The following is a 23,852-nucleotide window of genomic DNA, read 5'->3' as shown; positions in this document are numbered from 1 at the left end:
CAGCCCAGATGATGGCTGAGTGGTGGATCCCAGGCCCCATCTAGACTGGCTGCAGAGCAGAAGTGTCCAGCAGAGAATCCACAAGTGGAAGGACCTTCTAGGGCAGATTTCACCTTATAGAGTGGAGCCACTTTCTAATAAGTAGAGCTGCCACACAAGGGAGTGTGCTCCCTGGAGGTGGAATTGTTCAGGCAGGTGCAGAGATGCAGGGTTCAATTTGTCAGGGACCTTATCATAAATGCAATTCCCAATCAAGGGGGATTTTAGGATCAAATTGTCTCTGAGATCTCTTCCAACCTCAAGATTCAATGGCATTATACTATTTTTGTTTGTGGGTGCATAAGAAAACTTAAGTACCCATAGAATTGTTAAACACCTGCACCTAAGATGTCATTGCTACCTATCAAGAATTTACAGTAAAATTTTTGTAAAGTTAACCTTCAGACCTTGATTTACAGAATATTTTCAACATGTTGTTGTACTGGTGTTTCCATAAGTTCCTTGATCCACTTACCTATTAATTATTCGCCTGTGAACAATCTTCAAAATTATAATTCGCTCAGCACAGTCTTTGAGGAACTCTGACATTCGTTGTTTCAAAACTGGTTTCATTTCATATTTTGCAATTGCCTTGAGGTGATCCCATGAAGCTTTGCATCTTCTCTCCATCTGACATAAATTATCCTGAAGTTGATCAAAGTCAACCTGAAAATCAGATAGAGAACATTGCAAAATGTGCTGAAACAACCAGACACCAACCTGAACTGGGAGCCTGACTGCCTCTGGGAAGAAACAAACATCAAAACCAAATTTACATCTTGAAACACAAACACATTTATACTGCCTAAAAATTATTCACATGTGTATTTCTCATTATCTTGACATCAAATTATACAGTGATATAACTGTTCTCCAAAGGCACTTGTCACTACTTTTTCTTTTTGCCCTATTTGGCAAGAAGACTTAGGAAAGTCTTTGTGCACTGTAAATTAAAATGTGACATCCAGGAACCCTAGCACAAGATGAACTGAGCTGCTGTCTTGTAAAATTTTTCACAGAACTCTTAATCTTCAAAGACAATATTTCACTTAAGTTTGGAGGAACACACCAGAGTCACACACGGCTTGGATACACCAGGACCAGCCAGCCTTTCTTCTTGAGTATCACTTTTACACTGGGTGACAAATTGTTTTATTCATTGATCAATTCACTCATTCAGCCAACACTCATGGAGAAACCAGTATGCACCCACTGAGAACACAGAGACACGAGAACAAGTTCCTCAAGGAGGCTCATTGTACAGACAGGGGAACATCGAACACTAAAGGATGCATAGAACTCACCAGGACCCTGTGTATGTGTGTATATGTGTCCACACGTGCACACATGCATCTGTGTACATGCAGGAGACTTTGGGGATAGGCAGCCTTGCCAGCAGGGCAAGACATATATGCAAAGAACAGGAGCGACATACACTCACTGTGTACTCGGGGAAGTGCAAGCAGTTTAGATTGACTGAAGTGGTCTGAGATGAGTCTCTCTCGAACTAATCCTTTAAAAATTTTTTTTAGACTAAAAATTATGTGAATCAGAGTGACTTTAGTCATGAAAAAATGCACTTGAGGATCACAATTAATGGAGGGAGATGTGAGGCAGGAGAAAGAAATTGAAAAGGATATGCAAGGAGGAAGAAATACATAAACAGACACAGGGAGATGAAGGGAGGCGACTGAGGTAGATGTAGAGAGAGAGGAGTGGGAAAGGACAAGAGCAAGGCAATCGAAAGTCAGAACGCGAAAGAGAAGCTGTGGAGGTGAGCTGCTGTTGCTAAGACACCGATGACTCTGGTCACCAGTGGAGGGTCTGGAGGTGATGTCCCAGGGGGACTCGCCCCGGTGACCTTGGACCTCCAGCCCTACCCTCAGAACAGTGGAGGAATCAAGTTTCAAAGCTCGATCCTGTGAGGGACGCTGTGGCACCAACCAGGTAAAGACAAGCTGAACGAGGGAATGGCCAGGGGGCCTGTGAAGGCATCATGTATCTTAGATCCCTTGAGTACTACAGGGCCAAAAAGAAGGCAAGTTTAGGCAGCGCTCTGAGATTCAGGTAAGCAGGGGGTTCAGGAGACTTTGAAAAAAATGATTTTGTCAGAAAGCCAAAGGAATTTTGGGACCAGATAGAAAGAGATTCACTTTCTTCACCATGATGGAATTGGAAAAAAAAAAAAAATCTGGTCTTCAGACTGAGGATAAAAGGAATGCAAATTTAGGCAAGAAAAACTAAATAGTTCAAAGGATAAGGCTAGAAGAGGCCCTAGATGGCCTGGCTTGGTGTAAAGTACTTGGTGTAACTGTAACTCTGGATTCATCCACATTTGCATCTGCCAGCTACCTGGATCCATGCTAAAATAATGACTTCAGCCCAAACATGGACTGAGCAGCTCCATGCCCTCTAACCAGCTGCTTCTTGCCCAGTGGGCACAGAGCAGGAGGGCAGACACAACCAAGGGAGGGACTTTGGAGGAGAGGGCCCACTGTGAAACCTCACGTGATATAGATGAAAGCAAACCACACTGCCAATAGAAGCCAGGTGGGTGGGCTTTGGTGGGAAAGTGGTAAAAGGGTGGAACGTAATATGGCGCCTTTCCCTCAGCTGACTGTCCACTTGGGCTAATGCCACCCAACACCACACTAAGCCCTGGGAGGCACATGTGATGTGGTCTTCACAATAACGTCACAACATCAGACTCTGTTACCAGCCCCACTTCATCGGATAGAAACTGAAGCACAGAGAGGGTAAATAACTTGTGAGAGGCCACACAGCTGGTAAATGATAGCTGAGATTTTAACCCAGATCTCTCTGGGTCCAGAGCCTAAGTTCTAAACTACCATGCCTAGGTTTACCCTAAGAAGATTCCACCCAGGGAAAGAGCCTGGCCTTTGGTTATGAGAAGGAAGGCTTCTTCTGAGGACTGCTCCATGAGGGCCTCTTTCTGTGTGCTGGAAGCCATGCAGACTGTATTGGCAAGTAAAGCCAAGTCTTATCAAGTCAGTCTGAGATGCTGGAGGGACAACTCAGCTATGAGAGCAGGGCTGGGGCTGCAAGAGGGATGTGGTGTGGAAAGCAATGGTATGAGTAGTGTGGTGTGTTTAAAAGGCTGCAAAATCTTTGACACCTGTCCCTGAAAAATATAGGGCTTAATGTCCCTCCCTCTGAGTGTGGCTTCTGCTCCCAAGGCAGAGGGAAAAAGGGTTCCTCAAAAGAGACCTTAGCAAAACCCCCACCCATCCCTTCTCGCCTCTACCTACCACTCTCTTCTCATGCCAGGTGTCAGTGCTTTCTGAAGCAAAACTCAGGCTGCTTGCAGCTCTCTCTCCCCAGCCTGGGTTGTGTTTCTAGAAGTTTCCTCTATGGCCTGGCTCCTCTGCCCTGTTAAAGCCCCGCCCAGCTAAATTTCCCATTATTCCCAGCATCTTCACATGTCCCAGAGCTGGTGTGTTTGCGATTTCTCTTGGAATCATTCAGCCTCATCCATCCTCCTGTAGCCGAGGCAGCTGGGTTTGCAACTATCACTACTGTGTCTTTTCTAATAAGCTAAAAGCTCATGATGATATTACCTCTGTACTAAATTTAAGAGCTTGCAGCTGAGGGGCCAATGCTATATACCATTTATGGCTGAGAACAGCCTTCCCTCTGCAGGAGGTCCAAGGAATGGCCCATCTGTGGGATGCACAAGGCAGGCATACCCCTGCTCCTAGGCTCCAAGCCTCGTGGCAAGGTCCTGTGCAAGTCGTAGGGGGAGCCAAATTGCAGTTTCTTGACATTTTTGCCTACCTAAAAGAAGCTGTGGAGTTGTGATGTTTTGGGAAACCTAGCCTGGTGAGTAACACTGCCCAAGAGAAGAGACAGCAGTTATGCCTGGGAGGGCGGGCTATCCTTACACATCTCAGTAGGAAAGAATCTGATGGAGAACCAGAGATAGGAAAAAGATCTGAAAAATTCATTAGAAAAGGCATGGAACAAATCAAATCCACAAACTTTCTAAAGCAGGAAACACAGGCAGCACTTCAATGTTTGACTTAAAGGAGCGTGTGTTCCTCAGAGATAGCTGATAAAAATCCAGCTCGGCGGCGAAGGCAAGGCCCGCGCCTCTGGAGCCACAGACGTACCTTGGCTGACCTGGTGATGGCCCCAATCTCTGAGTACAGGTCGGAGCTGTCTGGAAAGTTTTCCACCACCATGGTGCACACGTGGTGAAGAAGCGACTGCTTGTGTACTGTGTCTTTGACTTCTGGAACCTTCTCGAGGTAGCTTAACTCAAATGCTTTGGCCTGTTTGGTAAAGTTAAATAAAAGACGGGAAGGAAAATTTTATGCAGGCTCTGGAAGAACACAAGCTCTTAGACTCAATGTCCTGCTGATGGAACCCAATACTTAGTTTCTCTGTGACCAAAGCTCCTCAGGTGATACATTCTGTCATCCTTAGCTGGTTACACATGGACCAGCCTCACTGAGCCCTTTCACATCCTTAATCAGAGGGTTGCAGGGCAGTGGGGCTGGGTGTCTGCCACCTGGGTATCTACAGCTTCTTTCTCCTCTTGCCCTGCTGCTTTTCTACTTCCTGGCCAAAAATAGGCTAATTTTTTTAAAAATGTGCCTTTTAAAAATGTATCAGAATGCATATAACCAAAAATATTTTAGTGATAAGCTAAAATAAAATAAAAAAAAAAAGGATAGAAGAAAATATCCCACTGTCAATTTTGGGACTAGTCAAGCTTTGTAAGGAACAGTATGCTTATTTTCTTAAGTTTGCTTATTTATAGTAAGATACAGTTTCAAATCAATAAGCCCTGATATCTGAAGGACAAAACCCCACTCAGATTTTCAGTAAGAAGATACAAAAATGCTTGTTCAGTACTGCTTTGGAGATACAGAGGTATAACTTCCATCCAAGTGGCTGGCAGGGATTTTGTGATAAGAGACGTAGGAGGACAAGGGATGTGAAGGACTTACATTAGTTCCATTTAGAAAGTTCCCGATGGCTAACAGAGTAGACAGGATAAAGCCCAAGGTTTTATTGTTCTCCAACTGGTCTATTCCTTCCTTCAGATCCAAAAGTGGTTCCGCTACTTCCTTTCAGTTAAAAACAAAACAAAAACAACAGAAGACACTGATGTGCATTTTGGTTCTACTCTGTGATTGTCAATTCTTGTACAAGGTGATCCCATGTGATGGGCGTGAGCTCTCAGGTGTGCAAAGTGCCACAAGGAGCAGGGAGAGTTTGCCTCATCCCCAAAGCCTCTGCAGCAGAAACCAGAAGCCCAGCTGTGGTTAAAGGAGCTAGTGCTGGAGTAACAAATGCTCTGCCCTTCCCCCGTTCCTGCCATCATTCAGGCCGGACCCTTAGGCCATGCCCTCTCCTGACCATAGCCTGACTCCTCTGACACTCTTCCTTCACCTGTTCCTGCTGCAGTCTTCCTCTTTGCCCTTCTCCTTCCATGCACAGGATGCTGGAAACTGTGGCCTCACTGTCCTTGAATCTCCTCTAGGTACTCCCTTGCCTGTCCCAACTGAGTCAGTCCCCCAGCCTAGAACCAAAAGTCAGCAGGTTCAGCTTGCTCCTCGGCAGCCCAGCTTTGGCCAGGTGGCCCTGCTACTCCCCAACTAAGGTTGCCCTAGCGACCTCTTTTCTCCATGATGTCACCTCACTTTGCTAGAGAAAGTCACCTGAAAATGCTGAGAGGAATGTGACCAAGTCAAGCTGGTCACCTGAGCAGATCTACATCTTATCCCTGGTTGATTCCCTAAAGAGCCAAACACTCATTTGTGGGTTCCCTCCTGAAACCCCCTGTAGCAGTTTGATATTATTGAATAATTCCAAAAAGAAATATTGGATTATGTTTTAAACTGATCTTTTCCTCTGGGCATATTAGATTATACTGGATTCATAGGTTTACTTGATTAAGTAATTATGTAACCCTCTTGTGCCAGTAGGGTGTTGAGACCCCACCCTTTGGTGGGTGGGGACTCACAGATAAAAGGTATGGCAAAGGACAGAGTTAAGGGCTTTTAATGTTGGAGTTTTGATGTTGGAGTTTGATGCTGAAGTCTTAAGCTGGAGCCCCAGGGAAAGAGACAGAGGCATTTGCCTGATAGCCTACAGTTGACCTTTGGAGAGAGGCAAAGTCTAGAGAGCCTCATAGTCCACAGCTGACTTTGTGGAGAAAACAGAGGAGCTGAGTCCAGAGGAACCCAGGAAGCCTGAACCCTCACAGATGTCGGCAGCCATCTTGCTCCAACACGTGAAAATAGACTTTGGTGAGGGAAGGAACTTATGCTTTATGGCCTGGTATCTGTAAGCTCCTACCCCAAATAAATACCCTTTATAAAAACCAACCAATTTCTGGTATTTTGCATCAGCACCCCTTTGACTAATACACCCCCAAACCCACTGCCACCTATCTGGCCCTCAGCATAGGACTTGCCATCTCCATCTGCAGGAAGATGGAGACCAGGCAGACTGTCCACCTACACTGTTGCACCTGTCTTCTATCACTCCCTTTTCCTCTCCTCTGGTTCTTTCTGCTCACCTGTCTCCTCTGCTTTCTACCCAAGATGAGCTGCCCCATCCCCTCACTGTCAAGGACCCTTTCCTTCTCTTCTCCCTTCAACCTCTTGCAATTTGTTTCATCTCCAGCTTTCTGCTGCAAATACTCTCTCAAAGATCCTCTAATCAGCAGAGTCAATGGCATGGGGAAGGATGACAGGTAGTTTTCTATATTGTGCTTTTCTGTATTTTCCAAATTTTCTACAATGAGCATATAGAGACAAAAATTTCAATCTATTTTTTTTACTAGTCATCTGGTACTCACAATTGTGTGTCTGAGGCTGGTGTCAGACAGACTGTAGAACAACCCTCACCGTTGGCAGGCTGCCATCACTTAGTAGACACACAAGCACATCATAATCAACTCATCCTTCAAACTCTGCCTTCAAGAATGATACTTCACAACTGTCACCAACAAAAAACCGACTTTCTCAACAAGGAGCATGTAGGAATGGGGGAATCTCTTACTAAGTGCTTACCTTCTCTGTGGTTTCATAATCCATTTTGAATGCCCAGAGGTGGAGGCGAGCTGAGAGCTCGCTGATGGATGAGAGTGTGAGGAGGAACTGCTCGGCGCTGCCCAGTGGCACTTCAGGGTTGGCCAGCTGAGCTTCCTGGATTTTCTGCTTCTCTTCTTCAGTGGGAATCATAGTGAGAATTTTCTGGAAAGATGGGATAACACAGTCTATTTACTTTTTTCTTTTTCTCTATTTTTTTAATGTTACATTAAAAAAAGATGAGGTCCCCATATACCCCACTGTCTTGTACCTGAAGGGCATTCTAGGAAAGTGTTCTTAGGTTGACTTATGTCCCTCATAAACAATATGTTCAGGTCCTGACCCCCATTCCATGAATGTGACCTTATTTGGAAATAGGGCCTTTGAAGATGAGATTAGTTAAAAGGAAGCCAAATTGGATTGGGGTAGGCCTTAATCCAATGACTGGTGTCCTTATAAGGAGAAGTATATCTGACCATACAGATAGACAAAGAGGAAAAAGCCATGCTACGACCAAGGCCGAGATGGAAGTGCTGCAATGCCAAGCCAAGGAACACCATGGATTGCTGGCAAACACCAGGCTCTGGAGCAGACAAGGCAGGATTATCCCCTCCGGGTTTCAGCAGGAGTGTGGCCCTGCCACACCTGATTTCAGACTTCCAGCCTCCAGAACTGTGAGATGATAAATTTCTGCCACTTTAAGCCACCAGGTTTGTGGTACTTTGTTATGGCAAGAAAGGGTGAAGGGAGGTGGAAGAAAGGTGAAAGAATGAGATAGTTAGGGAACAAGGAGAAGGAAATAAAGAATATGGGGGACATATGCTTTCTAGTCCTTCTCATGGATTCACTTAAAAGCTTACAGAACTGAACCATTTCCAAGAACTCAGACTTTTGTACATGGAATTTTGTAAAATTTGTTAAAACAAATTTTAATCGTTTTACCTATATTTCAGAATTTATATAGAAATGATAATACTTTAAACAATATCAGTCTCAAGGCTGGTTGAGGAAAAAATGATAATGGTATTTATAAAAAGCAATTCCTACCTACTAACTAAAATATATATATCTGCTTACCTTCATTTGCTTTTGGTAAATTGTGGAAGGCAGAGTAGGCAAAAGATATCAGGATGACTGTGATTCTTATAGGCTTAAATTCCTTAGTGATAACATTTTAAAAGAAGATTAAAAATTCCCAGTATGTGACACTTCATATACCACCTCATTTGTGGTAAGATGCCTTTATTTTCTGTCATTTCTCCTTCTCTACCATCAAGGCATAGAAACACACTGCTTTGTGCCATGATTTTTGGTAATTAATGTTAACTCATTAATTCTAAGTGGCTTTGGTTATTGCTTTACAATGGCAAACATCTGGATAAAAGGTAGGAAGGCATTTCAGTTCTGGGTGAGATGGAATGAGCATACTCCACCCTACTTCTCCCTCTGAATGTACCTATAAAACTTGCACAGCACACATGGGCACCTATGTGAGGACTCTGGAAAGTAAATGGTGGCAGGTGGATTGGGGAAGAAGACCAGAATTGGAAGTACAACCAAATGGGCAGTGAGGTGACCATTTTTCTCTGGTATTTCCCAGCCTGGGCTCATGGCAGCCCCAAACCAAGAACAATCAGGTAAAGACAGGGAGAGCTCTAGGGAAAGCCTCTATTTCTGGCTCAGAGTGGGAAAGGAGTCTCATGGCAGCAACAGAGTGACAGCAGGGCTGGCAGGCACCTAAAACTCTGAGTGAGGGGAATCTTCCTCTCCAGGGAGAGGACCTGTGGTCCCAAGAGAGTGGGGCAAATCCTCACAGTGTTTTTCCCTCTCTCTACTCTCCTTCACCTTGACTCCAGAGATGGATGCAGCCACAGAAAGTTCATGGCAATGTGGGGTAACTAAAGCTCTAGCTTTCAGCTTGAGGACCAAAAAAGTGAAGCCCTGTGAAATCAGAAGGACTGGGGCGATCACAGAAAAGGAAGAGCTTGCGAAAACAAATACATGAAGTTGTTTAAGAATTTCTGGGCCCATCTATAAGCTGTGCCAGTGTGAACCACAGCCCACAGAGGGCACACTGGAACATGTGATTGAACTAAAAAAGGTGAGGGATCACTTATCAACTGTTTTCATGAGATGGCAATTACCCTAATGCAAAAACTAGACAAAGACAGTACAAGACTAGATAACTACATATTAATATCCATGATGAACCTAGATGTAAAATCCTTAACAAAATATTTTAGATATTTAAATATCAATATATGAAGATACATAAAAATATTGCTCTATTTTATATAGCCATATATAACCACAACCAAATGGGATTTATCCTGGGAATGCATGGTTGGTTCAATATATAAAAATCAATGTAATTCATGAGATAAGAGTCTGAACAAAGAAACTACAAAATCATTTCAACTGATGCAGAGAAAAGTATTTCAATACCTATTCATGATAAAAACTCTCGGCAACAAGCAAAGAAGGAAATTTCCTCCTTCTGATAAACGACATTAAAAAAAACATGCAGCTAACATCATACTTAACAGTGACAGACTAAATGCTTTTCCTCTGAGACTGAGAACAAGGCAAGGATATCCATGTACATCATTCCTATTTAACAGAATACTAGAAATTCAAGGCAGGCATGTAAATGAAATAAGGGAGGAGTGGGTGGGGTAGTGGGTGGGGTATGTGGGAATCTCTTGTACTTTTTAATGTAACATTTTTTGTGATCTATGTATCTTTAAAAAAAAAGACAATTTAATAAAGAAAATTTTAAAAAGAAAGAAAGAAGGCATAGATTGGAATGAAAAGAAAAACTGTTCCTATCTGCAGATGACATAATTGTCTACAAAGAAAACTACGAAATCCACACATACACACAAACACACAAATCCTAAAACAAATAAATGAATTTAACAGTGTTGCATAATATAAAGTCAAAACATAAAAATCAATTTTATTTCTGTATATTGATAATGAATAATTAGAAACAATTTTTTAAAAAAATACTATTTACAATGAAATACTTAGATATAAACAACAAATCATGCAGGATCTATATACTGAAAACTAGAAAATGCTGATGAAAGCAATAAAAAATATAAATAAATGGAATGATATATATCATAGATTGAAAGACTCAATATAGTCAAGATATTAATTTTCTATAGTTTGAACTTGACTCCAATAAAAATCAAGCTGATTTTTGTAGATAAAGACAAGCTTGTTCTAAAATTTATATGGCAAGGCAGAAGAGCTAGAGTTTCCAAAACAACTGAAAAATTAATAACCTTGGAACACTTACACTACCTGATTTTGAGACCTACTATAAAACTATAGTAATTAAGACAGTGTGGTGTCAGCAAAAGGACAGACACATAGTTCAATGGAACAGAATTTCTGGGCTCACCCAAAGCTCTTAGAATGAAAAGACAAGTTCCAGACTGGAAGAACATATTTATAAATAACATATCCAACAATGGACATGTGTCCAGAATACATAAAGGCCTCTGGAAACACAATGGTAAGAAATAAACAACCCGATTTAGAAAACAGGCAAAATATATCTAAAGAGACACTTCACCAAAAAGGATGTGATGGCAGATAGCATATAAAAAGACAGTCAGCATCATTAGCCACTAGGGAAATGCAAAATAAAAGCACAAAGAGATACTATTGCACACTTTTGTTGGATTAAAAAAAATGTAGTATATCCCTACATTGGAATACAACTGAGGAAGAAAAAGGAATGAACTGTAGATACACAGAACAACTTGGACAAATCTCAAAGGCACTGTGCTGGCTGAAAGAACTCAGCCTCAGAAGGTTACACACTGTGATTCCATTTATGTGATGTTCTTGAAAAGACAAAACCATAGTGATAGGGAATAGATCAGCAATTGCCAAGAGTAAGGATGTGTTGGTGGGGTGACTACAAAGAAGCGAGCACGAGAAATTTGGGGAGAAATGGGACTGTTTCCAATCCTGATTGCAATGGTCATTACATGAATTTATACATGTTTCTAAATGCACAGAAAGGTACACCAAAAAATTAATTTTACTCTATAGTAATTTTTTTAAAATGACAAAATGAGAAACTGGACACCTGACATCATCATCCCCAATCATGCAGATGTTTACACAATTATAAATAGTGCATCAAGATGAGTCTGGTTGGGTAGAAGAAGACCTGGGTTTGATAGACTGGTAACAGTAGGATGCTCAGCAGCTCATTGGAAGCCAGTGATGCAAAGCTGCATTGAAGACGTGTGTTCTGCGCTCAAGGCGGAGTCAGGTCACACAAGCGGAGACCTGGACAAGCCCTCAAGATTTATCCCCTTCTAACTTTCTCTTCTTCATGGTTCTAAACACAGAGGTTATGGAGGGAGAATTTTAGGATTGGGGAAAATATTTAGGGACAGTGCTTCTTTCTCTCCCTCTACTTGGCTTATGCCCCACAAGTTCACGCTATGAAACCCACCTGTGCACACAGATGGTTTTAAAAAAATTAACCAAAACAATTCAATCAGGTGTTGCTTCTTTAAAACTATCCATGATACGAATTCAGCTCATTTTCAGAACAACTTAAATAAAATTTGTACTTAATTTCAAGTTAACTATGTACAAAAACACCAAAACAAAAAATTGTCAACATTTTTCACCCTTCTTCAGAAGGCATTTTCCTGCGATGAGTTTTGTTACTATTTTCCTTTGAGAAAGTAAGAGTGATTACTTTTGTTTTTCACTTCTCTGACTAATTTAAACCATTTGTTCACTGTTGAAGATTTATGAGGTTGCCATCTGCCAGTTTATTCTTACTTTTTACACAGAACTGACAAGAAAAATAGCTGGAAGACAGTGACAGAGCAGGTCAAAGTGACCCCAATGAGCAGATGGCCCGTTTTCCCATGAGCAGAATAGAGGAAGAGTATAAGGAGGTACCTTCAGTCTGCTCTTCTACCATCTGTAGACTTATTGATGATTTTATGATCACCATTTGCTTTTGCAGGAAGAAAAACATCAAGACCCATACCTGAGAACCCTATAGAGTTCCCTCCATACTTGCTTTTCTAATTGAATGTGGCATTCAAGAGAAAAATGCAGAGGTATCCTGTTTTTATGGACCCCAAAGCAATTAGGTTTGGCCTTCTCTTTCACCTGCAGGAGAGACCATCATAAGTAATTATTTAACTTCAGGAGTTTGGAACAGAACCTTGGTGACTACTTCTGCTAAGAATCTACCACAAGGATTTTGGTGACAGCAGCAGAACATCAAGCCCTTGGCCCAGAGCCTGGTTTCTAAGCACCTTGCACAGTCTCATAAGAAAATGGCTTTATTCATGTAACTGTTCACACGTAGATTTCTTGTTTTTACACTTCTCAAGTGCCTTGATATTATCTTCTTTCATTCTCATGACCACCCAGTAAGGCATACGGGCAGAAATTATTGTATGGAACCTACAGTTGAAGTGACGGGCTTCAGGCCACATAGTTATCAAGTGAGAAGGAGCTGGAGAACAATCTAGGGGCTCCTCCTAGTTTCCTAGCACCAGTTCCATAGGTCAATGGGATTCAAGCAGAAACACAAAACAGTGCATTTTTAGCTAAACGCCCACATCAGTGGGATTCTCTGGTTTCCTGATGCAGAATGGATGTCAACTTCCTGCAGTCACGGGCACCCGCGTGGACACCTACAGAGTGTGTGCCATACAAAGGGACTGAAAAGAGTCTGTGGCCAAACAGAAACTCTGCTTCTGGGATGTTGACAGTTCTGGGCTGAATTAAAGGTATTTTGGGACGACTCAATTGTGATACCCTTTGAACAGACACAGACACTGAAAAAAAAAAAAAGAAAAAGAAAAGAAAAAAAAAGGAAAGTGCTCTATTCTTCCATTTGTGGTAACTTGATCACATTTTTACTTGGGAAAATATCACTAATGCTACTTAGAGATGGCCCTCAAATAATTTTCTAGCATTTTAATACTCTTATGAAAAAACTTAGATTTTCATGACAAACCCAAATACAAATTATTGGGTTGCTAAGAAAGCCACAGACATCATTTAATAATCCTAATTACATTTAGATAAACAGAGCCTTCAAATGGCCCTATTAAACTGTGCTGCCATGCTACAGTACCCATATCCCAGAAGCAGACAGTTTGGCACCAGGCCCTTTGGGCACAAGCTGGAAATCTTATTAGCAAGGATCTGTAAGTACACATCTACCATCTCCTTTCAGTCTTGCTTTAAATCTTGAACAAGCCTAGAGAAAAAGCAGGGGCTGACTGGCCTCAGGAACACACGACTTTAGGCCATCTGTGCCTCAGATATCCCTCCAACCAGTGATCAGAGCAGCATGTGATGGCTGAGTGCCCTGGATTCCACCTTTTCAAGGTTGATTTCCCCAGAGTCTTCTCAGTCAAGCCTGAGAAGAGCTGAGGAATATTCACAGTCTCTGGGATTCACACAGACAGTCTTTAGATCCATGATTCTCAACTGAGGTAATTTTTGCTCCCAGGGGACATTTGACAATGTCTGGAGACAGTTTTGGGTGTCACAAGTGAAGCGATGCTGCTGGCATCTAGTTGATAGAGGGCAGGGATACTGCTAAACATCCTCCAAGGCATGTCAGGCTGCAAACAAAAAACTGTCTAGCCCAAAATGTCAGCAGTGCTGAGGCTGAGAAACCCTGCATTAGATGAAGACTGTTTCATAAAAATAATTGAACTCCATGTTGTGGCTAAATATGAATTTACTGAGTACTCACAAAACAATAAAACCTCAGTCAGTGTTCCCCAGTGTTTTCTGTAGCTGTGTCTTCTCACTTCAGTTTGTCCCACATACCAGCTACTCTCAAGTGGAAATCTGTTGGCAGCACCGCTGGATTGTGTTGCCTGGTGCATGCTCCTCACTCCCAGTTCAGACTTCCTCTTAATTTTTTTTGACATGCAAACTCAGGCCCAGACTGTCCCTCCTGAACCACCATCCCGAGGCCCACAGCCTGGGCTGGAGTTTCAGGTTCTAGAGCTCAAATTTCAGGTCACCTTCTCAATGTCTTGGAGCCGTGGGCACAGACTCACGATGGGGCTCATTTCCCTCACGTGTGAAGTGGGAACGTTATGGCATGAACCTCCAAGGCTTTGGTAAGAATCTGTGCACTGCACCTGCCCGGAGCAAGCTGTGAACCTGGGTCTGGGGTGATAGTACCCCTCCTGTCTCTGATGTCACTACTGTTACCATTTTCCTGCCTGGATCAAAACATGCTCAGCTGGAAGCCAGGCAGAAGAGGAAAAATAGTACATTGATTCCCTCCAATATGTAAGTAACTTAATCCACCCAGGGAGAGCTTCATTTCAGGAAAGAACAAAGGCAAAACGCGAAGGAATCAATCTCTCCTGATGGGCTTTTCAGTTCTCATGACAAGGAGGGAAAACGTGAAACTGTCACAGTGTTCCTTCAATCAGGCTGACTCTGGCCATGCCTGACACTTCTCTGTAGATGAATCTGAAGCTTTTGCAACTCTGTTAGGGGCCTAGGCAGCCCAAACGTGCCATGCCCGCCATGTTGTTTCTCCTTGCTGACAAACGCTTGGCACCTGGACTATCCAGGTCAGCAGTCCCCACCTGCACAGTGATGGGCCTCTGCCCTTCTGCTTTCTTGCTCCTCTTGCAGCCTGGTCTGCCCTGCCTGCTCTCCAGCAGCTGCCTCACTGCCCCTGTCTGTCTCTGCCCGCAGCTACCATGCTTACCCCTTTACATCTCCTGCCCTGCATCCTCATGCCCTAGCTGCCCACCTGGATATCCTGGCCTACTTTACTGCCTGACCTGAATCCAGGCTCGAGGCTCAAATTCCTCTCCAGCCAGGAAGGAAATGCATTTCCCTTTTGGTAGTTGCTCCGGAAACAGTATGCAGGTATGTGTGTCAGGGTGTGTAAATGTGTGTGTGAGTTTATGAGTCTGTGTATGTGTGCATGTGAGTGTGTCAGAACAGAACCTCTGCTTGGGCCTCTAGAAAAACAGTTCTTCCTGTATCTTTCCAAAGTAGGAAGGCTCAGGCTCCATCCCTGCCATGTGCACCACTGCTCCCTCCACACTCAGAACAGGGGTGGGTCTGGCTCAGTGGCCCCAGCCCTTCCTCACTTTGTCACTGCTGACTTCTTTGTCAAGGGCTTACTTTCCCTCACTGTGGTCAGGCTGTGTTAGCTCCCTCCACCCTCAAGTACTCCAAATAAGACTGCATATGAAGGAATCCCACCTACAGAGAGGCTTTAGAGGAATCCAGGGCTCCTTGCCAATAGGAGGATGGGCAGTGTTGCCCAGTGCCACAAGGTAGTTTCTCCAGACTGTTCTGACCCAGTGGACTCCTAGGCTATATCAACCTTCTGTAGGAATCTGCGGGCTGGGCCACTGGCTCCACCTCCTCTTTCTCCATTATCAGAATATGAGATTTCAACCTGCTATAAACTGGCCATCAGCCCATGGTGAAGTGTGAGGAGCGTGGCTCCCTGGCACAACAGGGTGGACTGTGGCTCCAGCTGAGCCACCAACCAGCCATGTAGTCACCGTCAAGTCACCTAATTTCACTTCGCTTTTGACATTCAGATTAACAAATGCTTTTAAAGCTTCAACTTGCCCTGGTTGGCCAGCTTATCAAACGAAACACATTTCTATATTTCCTCATAAGCTCCATGACAGAAACCAACTTATTGAAATGGATATGAGCCTGTATCAAAATCCCACTTCTGAAAATCATTCATTAAACATATTTAGTCGGAAATGACCTGAGTGAGGAACCTAAGAGCCTCCTCAGTAAGTTAGCATATTCTTCTCCCATTTTGAGGTAGGCAGAGTATGGTCAGAAGAAGTCCAGTAAATGAACAAGAGAGTGAGAATCTCTGAATTGCATAGTCGAAGTGAGGTCTCCCCACCCCGAAGAACTTAAAAATGTGAGAATTATTCACATTATTCAGAGCCTGGCTGAGGAGAGAAAAATGGCAAGTCACCCTGTGGAGAAAGCCGTATTAGGCACAGTAATGCTTTACATATGCAGTGTATTACAGAACACAAATAACGCCTTGTAGAGCTTCTCTTACCTCAATTCCTTCTTTGTTTAAGGCATATTCATCAAAATTCAAAATGGCTATCTTAATGGTTCTTGGAGGGGGTAGAACTGTCAGACCAATATTAATAGCATTGCTCCTCTTGGAATCCAGCACGATGATCTCCTGCCTTTTTCCATCTGCAGCAGTTTTCTTGGTGATAAAATGAGGAGAATCCAAGATTAATGCATCATCTTTCGTCCTTTCTGTGTTTCATTATTAAAAGCAAACTCTTTTTAACTCACTAGTCCTTTAAAGATGAAAACAAATGGCTCAGATTCAGCTCAGGGGATGGCTGGCTACTAGTCAGCGCAGAAGAAAGAGATCAGGGATTAGCTCTAAGAAGCCGCCAACCTCGGGTCAGCAATGGAACTTCACAAGTCAGACACATTGCAAAATAAAATTGATTTTCCTTCAATTGGGAAAAATGTGATATTTTGCAAGAAAAAAAAACCTGGTTTTGTTTTTTTTTTTTCCACAGAAGCAGTGGAAACAAAACCAAGACCTTTGCTCCCTTCCTGTGGACTGCGAGGTATCAGACTACGTCTTGCTTGGCCCTGGTGAGTTCGGGGTGTGCTCTGACCATCGGCACACATGCAGAAGAGACGGGCCCAGCGAGGACAGCCCAGCTTCTCTGGGACAGCTGCTTTGCTATTGGCACCCCCAGGTCCCCAGGTGCAGTCCCTCAGGTGCTCCCTGTCACCATTCAAACACCCTATGTCCCTTATACCAAAGCATCTCCACCTTTCCTGAAACTCTTAGTCACCTGAGCAGCTGCCCTCTGGGTGGGAGAACACCAGCCTTTCAAGGCAGGGAAAGGAAAGGGCATGCACTGGAGGAGAGGCAGGGCATACGAACAGGCAGATGGACACAGGGGATGTGAGGTGTCCTTGTTTGTGTGGCTTCCTTGCTGGCCTGGTCATACCCCAAGGGCAGGCCCCGAGGAGCTCAGAGTTCCCTGCTGGAGCTCAAAAAACTTGTGATATACTGAGCCAACACTTGCCCTGGCCCAGAGCTGAGGCAACAGGACCCACCTTTCTCCTCCTCTTTGGAGGAGGGGGATAGAGACCTGGCTCAGCAAGCTTCCTGAGGTGCTCAACTTTCTCTTGAGGCACGTCTTTAGTTCATGTCAACCTGTGCCCGGCTGAGCATGACAAAGATGATTGAAATACAGTGGCTCTCTTGAAGGAACATATGGTGTATCCAGTGAAGTGGGAGCTCCCCTTGGGAAGGGGCTCCGCAGTGGGGTAACTGACCTGGTGGTGATGGAGGGGGTGGCCAGGGATCTACCTCAGGGCTGGGGAGAGAAGAGGAGGAGATAGGGAGTGGCTTTGTCTCAGTTGCTGAGACCTGGCCGGGATGGGGCTGGCTGTTTGGTGGGGCTGTTCGGGGCCTTGTGAGCAGACCAGGGCTCGCACTCTGCAGGCAGCCCCAGCCGAGCACTGACGGCAGCTCACCACAAGCTCTGGCACTGAGGGTCTCACCCTCGCCCTCTGTTTCAGGGAAACTGGCTGGGCCCAGGAGGAGCTTGGCTGCTGTAACACAGCACTGCCTTCTGGGGCTCAGCAGTGCAAGGAGGAGTGGACCAGGGCCTCGGCAACATTCTCACGGATCCCCTTAATGTTCCACCGGCCCCTTCCGAGCTTAATTGCTAAAATTCTATTTCAGATCTGATAACATGTATTTGGGAATAAATTCAAATATATTCATGAATTAAATAACTGAAGTATCCCAGTTGTCTTGGGGCCTACTGGTCAGGAGGGATAATTCCTATGCCTTCTGGTCATGAGCTTTGAACAGTGGACTCCAAGGGACATGTGGCATAGACAAATCCCCACTCTGTAGGTCACATTGGCCTTCTACATATTTAATCAAATGAAATTATTCAGGAGCCCTTGAAAATTCTCAATTTACTTTCTAAATCTAATTTAAAATTTAATGTTGGATATGGGATGCTAAAAATGAACAAGAAAAATTTGGCAAATAAGAAGGATATTACAACTTGCCATGCCAAGCTTGGGGTGCCAGGATGCCCACTTCCCCAGACACTGCAGCACCCTTACCCAACATCTGTCCTTCCTCACTGCTCACCAACAGAGCACTGATTTTTTTTTTCAGCCTGGCAATGCAGTCTGATAAAATCAATCACCTCCCTGGGCCCTTTGCAGGTAGGGCTGGCCCTGTGACTCAGTTCTGACTTTTGTTTTCTTGATCATAAAGGGACAGACCCAGGGGACCATGCCTGTTGCCCTTGCCCCTTCTTCCTGCCCAGGATGTGGACAGCAGCAGACATCTCATGGGCATGAGGAATGAAGACACATATGGCTGGCAGAGTGGAAAGATAGACCCAGCCCAAGACCTGGCCCTGGAGAGAACTCCCCACAGCCAGGATCCAACCCAGGAAGAGAGGGATTCCCTGGGAATCATCAGCCCTTAAGCCCTCATCTATCCAGTTCCCCTCATTCTGGGAGCCTGGGGTGATGTCTGAGCAAGCCCAGCTAGTCCTACTGGAACCTTTGTACAAATGAGAAAAAAAATGCCCCCACTGGGGAGACTCTGGCCCCTGCAAATAGCTTGGGAGGGAAGCAGCGCTGGGATTTCAGCCCTGCCCTTCAGCCAGGACCCATATGCAGCCAACAGCCTGCACAGACCCAGGTGATGGCTCTTACCCAACATGCCCTTGTCCCCATTCTCAGTGGAACTCACCTTATACCACTGGATACACATACACACACACCCCTATAAGTCGGGGAGGGCAAGCAATCAAGCCTCCCATGATGGCAGGAGAGCCAGCCACCCGGATGACTCTGGAAGCTTTCAGAGCACTGCCACCCACAGTGTGAAGGGAAGAACAAGAGTTAAGTAATATCTGAAACAGAATTATCCAACCTATAAATTTTTTAAAGTGCTGTTTTTTAGTTTAAAATAGGCCTTCCCTGGCTGCTACAGAGCAGGCAAGTATCTTCCAGTCAGTTCTGCCAGAGATGGGGGTGGGTCCTGCAGGTCCAGCTCTCTCCTTCCTTCACTCAGTAGGTTAGAGCAGTGCCTGCTAGAGGAGGTCAAAGCTCTCGGGCCTGGGAGAACATTTCCATCTCCCCGAGTCACAATCATGAATTCTGAGTCATTTCAATTGTTTTTTGGGGGGGCCAAAGCCCCAGACCAGCAGTAGGAACTCCACTTTGTCATCTGCATCATCCTGTGACAAAGCAACTATCGTCCAGTTTTCCTTCACAAACCCTCTCGGCCATCCGTTCTCCTCCTTTCCCACCACTTCCACTTTAAGCTTGACCCTTTTTCTCATTGCACCTCTGATCAAAAACCACTGTGCTTATCCATTGTTTGTAACTAGAAAAATAGGAAATTGGCCGCTAATGGAAAGAAGATGTTATAAAGCAGAGAGAGGGGTGAGAGGAGGAGGAGGGGTCCTTGTGAAGAAGGTTAGGAATTGTAAACGCCCCTCTGGTGGTAGCTCAAAGGAAGAGGGCAGATGTGATGGGGCAGAAGTGAGACAGGGGCTGGGAAGATGGAGCAGGCAATACTTTTAAGAGGGAAATCAGAAAGCTGTTTTACATTTAACAGGAGACCAGACATAACCCAAAATATAACACCCACACAAGCGAACACACCTATAAATATCAGTACAAGACCCACCTGAAGAAAATGACTAAACTTTCTTGAGGGTAATAAGATGCTGAATGCATGAGAAGCATCATGTACCTGGATAGAAAGTCTTAATATTATAAAGATGCTCAGTATTTCTCACCTAACAAACAAATTTAAAAGAATTCTAATAAAAATTCCAACATTTGTTTTTGGAATTAGAAAAAAAATATTGTAAAGTTAATATGAAAGAATATATGGGTAAAATAAGTCAAGAGTATTCTTATAAATTACAGTTATATATAATTATCTATCTAATCAGCTGTAAAAACTTAGAAAGCAGATGCAATTAAATTGTGTAGCACCAGCACCAGAATAGCTGGAATGCTAGAACAGAATAGAATGACACAACAGAAGCAACTCTATACAATGGTCTAAAGCTTTTCAGCAGAGACACCAAGATTAGGGATCCAAATACAGCATCAGGGACTGATTTCTAATGTGGAGCCAAAAAGAGTAACTTGAAGTCAGGCAAACAAATATGGAGTGTTAACTCATGACAGACTGGATTGACTGACATCTTCTTTCTTAGGAAGACAAAAGTGCCAGGAGAAAGGAGGAACACAGGCATGTGAGGGACTGGCTAGGGGTCAGCAGCATGGGTGTACCTCAAACCCCAGGAGACCTTCTTGCTACCTGAGGAATGTCCCTGCCAGCTAACACCCTCATGGACTGGGGACTTAAGACATCATCAGGGATTGCCTGACAGCAGGCCCATAGTACAGACAGGAAAAGAGCCTGAGAGAGAAGCTCTGTCCTCCGACAGTCTCTTCCTGATGGGCCTTGTCTTCACTTACTCATTACCTGATAGCCTGTCTTCAGTTTGTGTCCCATTTCCTTAATGAGATATTTCCTGAGTGCCTGCTATGTGCCTAGACCTCAAATTGGGAACATTTCCATGGGGATGAGCAGAAAGTGCACACCTGTGGAGGCCAGCACTCCCCCTGACACCGGTGGTCAGTTTGGGGGTAATAGGAAACAAGGGTTTCTGTCACGATTCTTTGGTACAAGGTCCATCAGCCAACTTCTGCCCTCTTCCTTAGCAAACCCCAAGGACTGTCAGGGAAGGCAGGATGTTGGAAGGTGGCTCTCAACGCACAGGATGCTGGGCTGGGAGTAGGCTAGACATGAAAACAGGCAACTCTCTAGGTGGGGGGGAGGGTCAGCAAAAGGATGGAAGCCATACAGTGTGGGGGAAACCACTGTGTAGCCAACTCTGAACATGCTACTCTCCCAAATACGTCCAGATGTGTTCCAGGGAAGAGAGGAACTTGCTTCTTTAATGAGGCTAGACCTTGAGAAGAAGTCAGGTTCTTTTTTTAGATTCTAGAAAGCCTGGTTAAGCTGAAGTCCTGAGCAGAACCAGGCAGCAACACACAGCAAAGCACCTCCCCAAGGATGAGGGGGGCCTCAAACATGCCAATAGGAACCTTCTCTAATGGGGGAAAGATGGTCTCTGGAGAAATGCTCTGACTTAGATGCCATGTAGGGCTTTTCTTTGATTTTTTTTTTTTTTTTTGACCCAGCCAAGGACTCTGCAGGGGATGAGGGGGGGGAAGACAGCCAAGATGGGTAAGCAACAGAAGCCACCCTCCTTGGGAAGAGATGCTGTCAAGGCAGACAGAGAACTCTTAGAAGGAATAGGAAGGCAGTGAGTAAGGCAATACATCCCTTTCTTTCAAGATGTCCAAAGGGGTGAGGGCGCAGTTTTCAAAAGGGCAGAAGTGAGCCCTTCGAGAAGTAGTCTTCAAATAGATGCCACCCAAGAACAAAAGACTGGCAGGATCTCTCAGAAGCACAGGAGGAAGCAGCAGACTTAAGTTGTGACTTGTAACTGCCAGGGCTTAGGGGAAGGGCTGTGCCTTCTTCCACAGCCCCAGAGTCATCTGGCCGTCAGCTCTCAGGTTGGGGTCTGACCAGTCAGCCCCAAGAGATTGGGCCCTGCAAATTCAGTCACACTAAGAGGCAGAAAGTCACTTATGACAATAAGAATATTTTATATAATGGCTAAGCCAGGAATGAGGTTGAGCTGGAAATGAGTGGGGCAGAGCCACAGGTCCACAACACCAATCCTCCAGGCAGAGACAGTGAGCCAATGCCTCCTGGGGAGGAGATGGGCAAGGTGGTTTTCAGATAGAGCAAGTTGACTCTAAGAACAAGTATTTCAGAATCTGTAAGGAGCAAACTCGGTTCTGAATGCCTTCAGGGGTGGGTGACACTATGTGAAAGTGGCCACAACCCAATGATATTCAACATCCTGGGGCAGGAGAAGAACATAGCTCCCCTGCATAATCCTTCAATTTTGGAAAAGAGAAGGTTGAGAATTCAGGTCAAGTTAGGAAAGGGTGGGAAGGAAAGTTTAAGTGGTAAATGGTAGTCATTACACTTAGAGGCTAATTAAAAATCTCAGGGAAATTGTGACAAAGGTTAGGAAAATAAATAGTATAAGAGGACAGGTCTATTTAACATATCTACAAGACTTGTGCAGCACACGAGTACGTGTGCTGTATCTCGTGGGTCTGCTCAACCACCCTGGAGAGCAGGCACACAGGACCAGGGCTGGGTTTTTTTGTTGTTGTTTTTTTTAATTTTAAGTTTTTATTTTACCCCACAGGGGAAACAGGCTCAGAAATTTGGCCAATTCGCTCAAAGTCATACTGTAAAGCCACACCAAACCAAAATTTTAAATGAGTAACAATATAACATAAGGTCAGTTAGGGGAGGAAAGTCTTTTAAAACATGGTACGTTTAGCCAAGGCAGGGCACAGGAAGTGTGGAGAGCATAAAATGGAAAGTAGTGGGGACAATGGGATCCAGGGAGCCTGGAAGAGTGGCTGAATGTATCCAAAGCAGCAAGGCATGTGGGTGGGTCAGTGGGTCTGATCCACTCACTGTCTTGGCAAGTCAATGGCCATCACTGCACCTTGGGCTTGTGAGGATTAAGTGAGCTCAAACCTAAAGCCCTGAGAACAATGTTTGGCCTGTAGTAAGCCCTAGGAAAGCATTTGCTAGGACTATTACAATAATATTACTGGTACTAATACATGTAAAATGCTTAGAACAATGCCTGGTATGTAGTAAGTTCTTTCTAAGAATAAGCTCTTAGCTATTTTCGCTACCTAGCACTCCTCTTTATCATTTTTTACTCTATTGATATTGCATTTTTAAAATATGTTGCCCACCAATATGCATTTTCCCGTAACTAATGCATCCCTCATGTTTACTGATCGTCAGCTCAGATCAGCTTTGTACTTGAAACAGCACCAGTTCCAGGTGAAAGAGAGGAGATGTGATACCCAATTTAGCCTGCAGAGGAACATGCAATTTATGAATGACTGAAAATAGCTCATGGATGCTCATTAGAGTCTTTGTGGACCCGCAGGCACATGGAATCTCAGGGTGGGAAATAGATCTAGAACATGCTCACATCCTGAATATGATATGGACAATCTCCTTGCACTGCAGATGGTAGTGAATGTCTTGGTTTCCATGTTTATGGAAGAGAATATCAGTATGGTTTCCACAACGTCAAATTCCCTTCTGAGGTTAACAGCCTGGACTGTAGGCCTAAAGGAAAGGGGTTTCTGGAGAAAGATCAGGAAATTCTACTTCTCTGCCAGGAGTCATGGGCACTAAGTTGCAGAAATTCAGCTTCATTTCATAAGCCTAATCAACAAACTAGAAATTTCTGAAGGAAAATCAGAAAATGGAGTTTACTTGGACTAATGGTTTACTACTTTGGGTACACACGAGAATTCCCAAGGGTACTTTTAGCCGTGAGTATTGCCTGGGCCCTATCCTCGAGACACTCTGATTTTCCTGGTTACAGTGGGCCCAGGCAGCACTCACATCTAAAAGTGCCCTTGATTAGTAATGGAAGAAATTGTAGCATTGACGTGGAGAAAGTGGCCACGGTAGCTGCTGAGGGTAGGGCGAGGGAAGAAGAGATATGCTGTGCAGGCATTTTCAGGACTTGGAGTTGTCCTGGG

The 23,852-nt window shown here is 44.3% G+C and overlaps 1 protein-coding gene across 17 annotated transcripts in view; it reads right to left on the bottom strand.

The window, feature by feature from the left end:
* The window catches only part of FHOD3 (formin homology 2 domain containing 3), a 537,731-nt gene that overhangs the window by 41,217 nt on the left and 472,662 nt on the right, over nucleotides 1-23,852 (bottom strand). For all 17 annotated transcript variants that reach the window (XM_058277150.2, XM_058277152.2, XM_058277160.2 and 14 more), the window contains 5 exons: nucleotides 16,198-16,356; nucleotides 7,086-7,268; nucleotides 5,013-5,132; nucleotides 4,170-4,331; nucleotides 515-705 (listed from right to left, as the gene is read on the bottom strand). In XM_058277150.2, the coding sequence (XP_058133133.1) occupies nucleotides 515-705; nucleotides 4,170-4,331; nucleotides 5,013-5,132; nucleotides 7,086-7,268; nucleotides 16,198-16,356 (815 nt within the window). The remainder of the gene's footprint in view (nucleotides 1-514; nucleotides 706-4,169; nucleotides 4,332-5,012; nucleotides 5,133-7,085; nucleotides 7,269-16,197; nucleotides 16,357-23,852) is intronic.

The sequence above is a fragment of the Dasypus novemcinctus genome, chromosome 16, assembly GCF_030445035.2.
Source record: "Dasypus novemcinctus isolate mDasNov1 chromosome 16, mDasNov1.1.hap2, whole genome shotgun sequence".
Classification (NCBI taxonomy): domain Eukaryota; kingdom Metazoa; phylum Chordata; class Mammalia; order Cingulata; family Dasypodidae; genus Dasypus; species Dasypus novemcinctus.
This window is presented reverse-complemented; position numbering and strand designations above follow the sequence as displayed.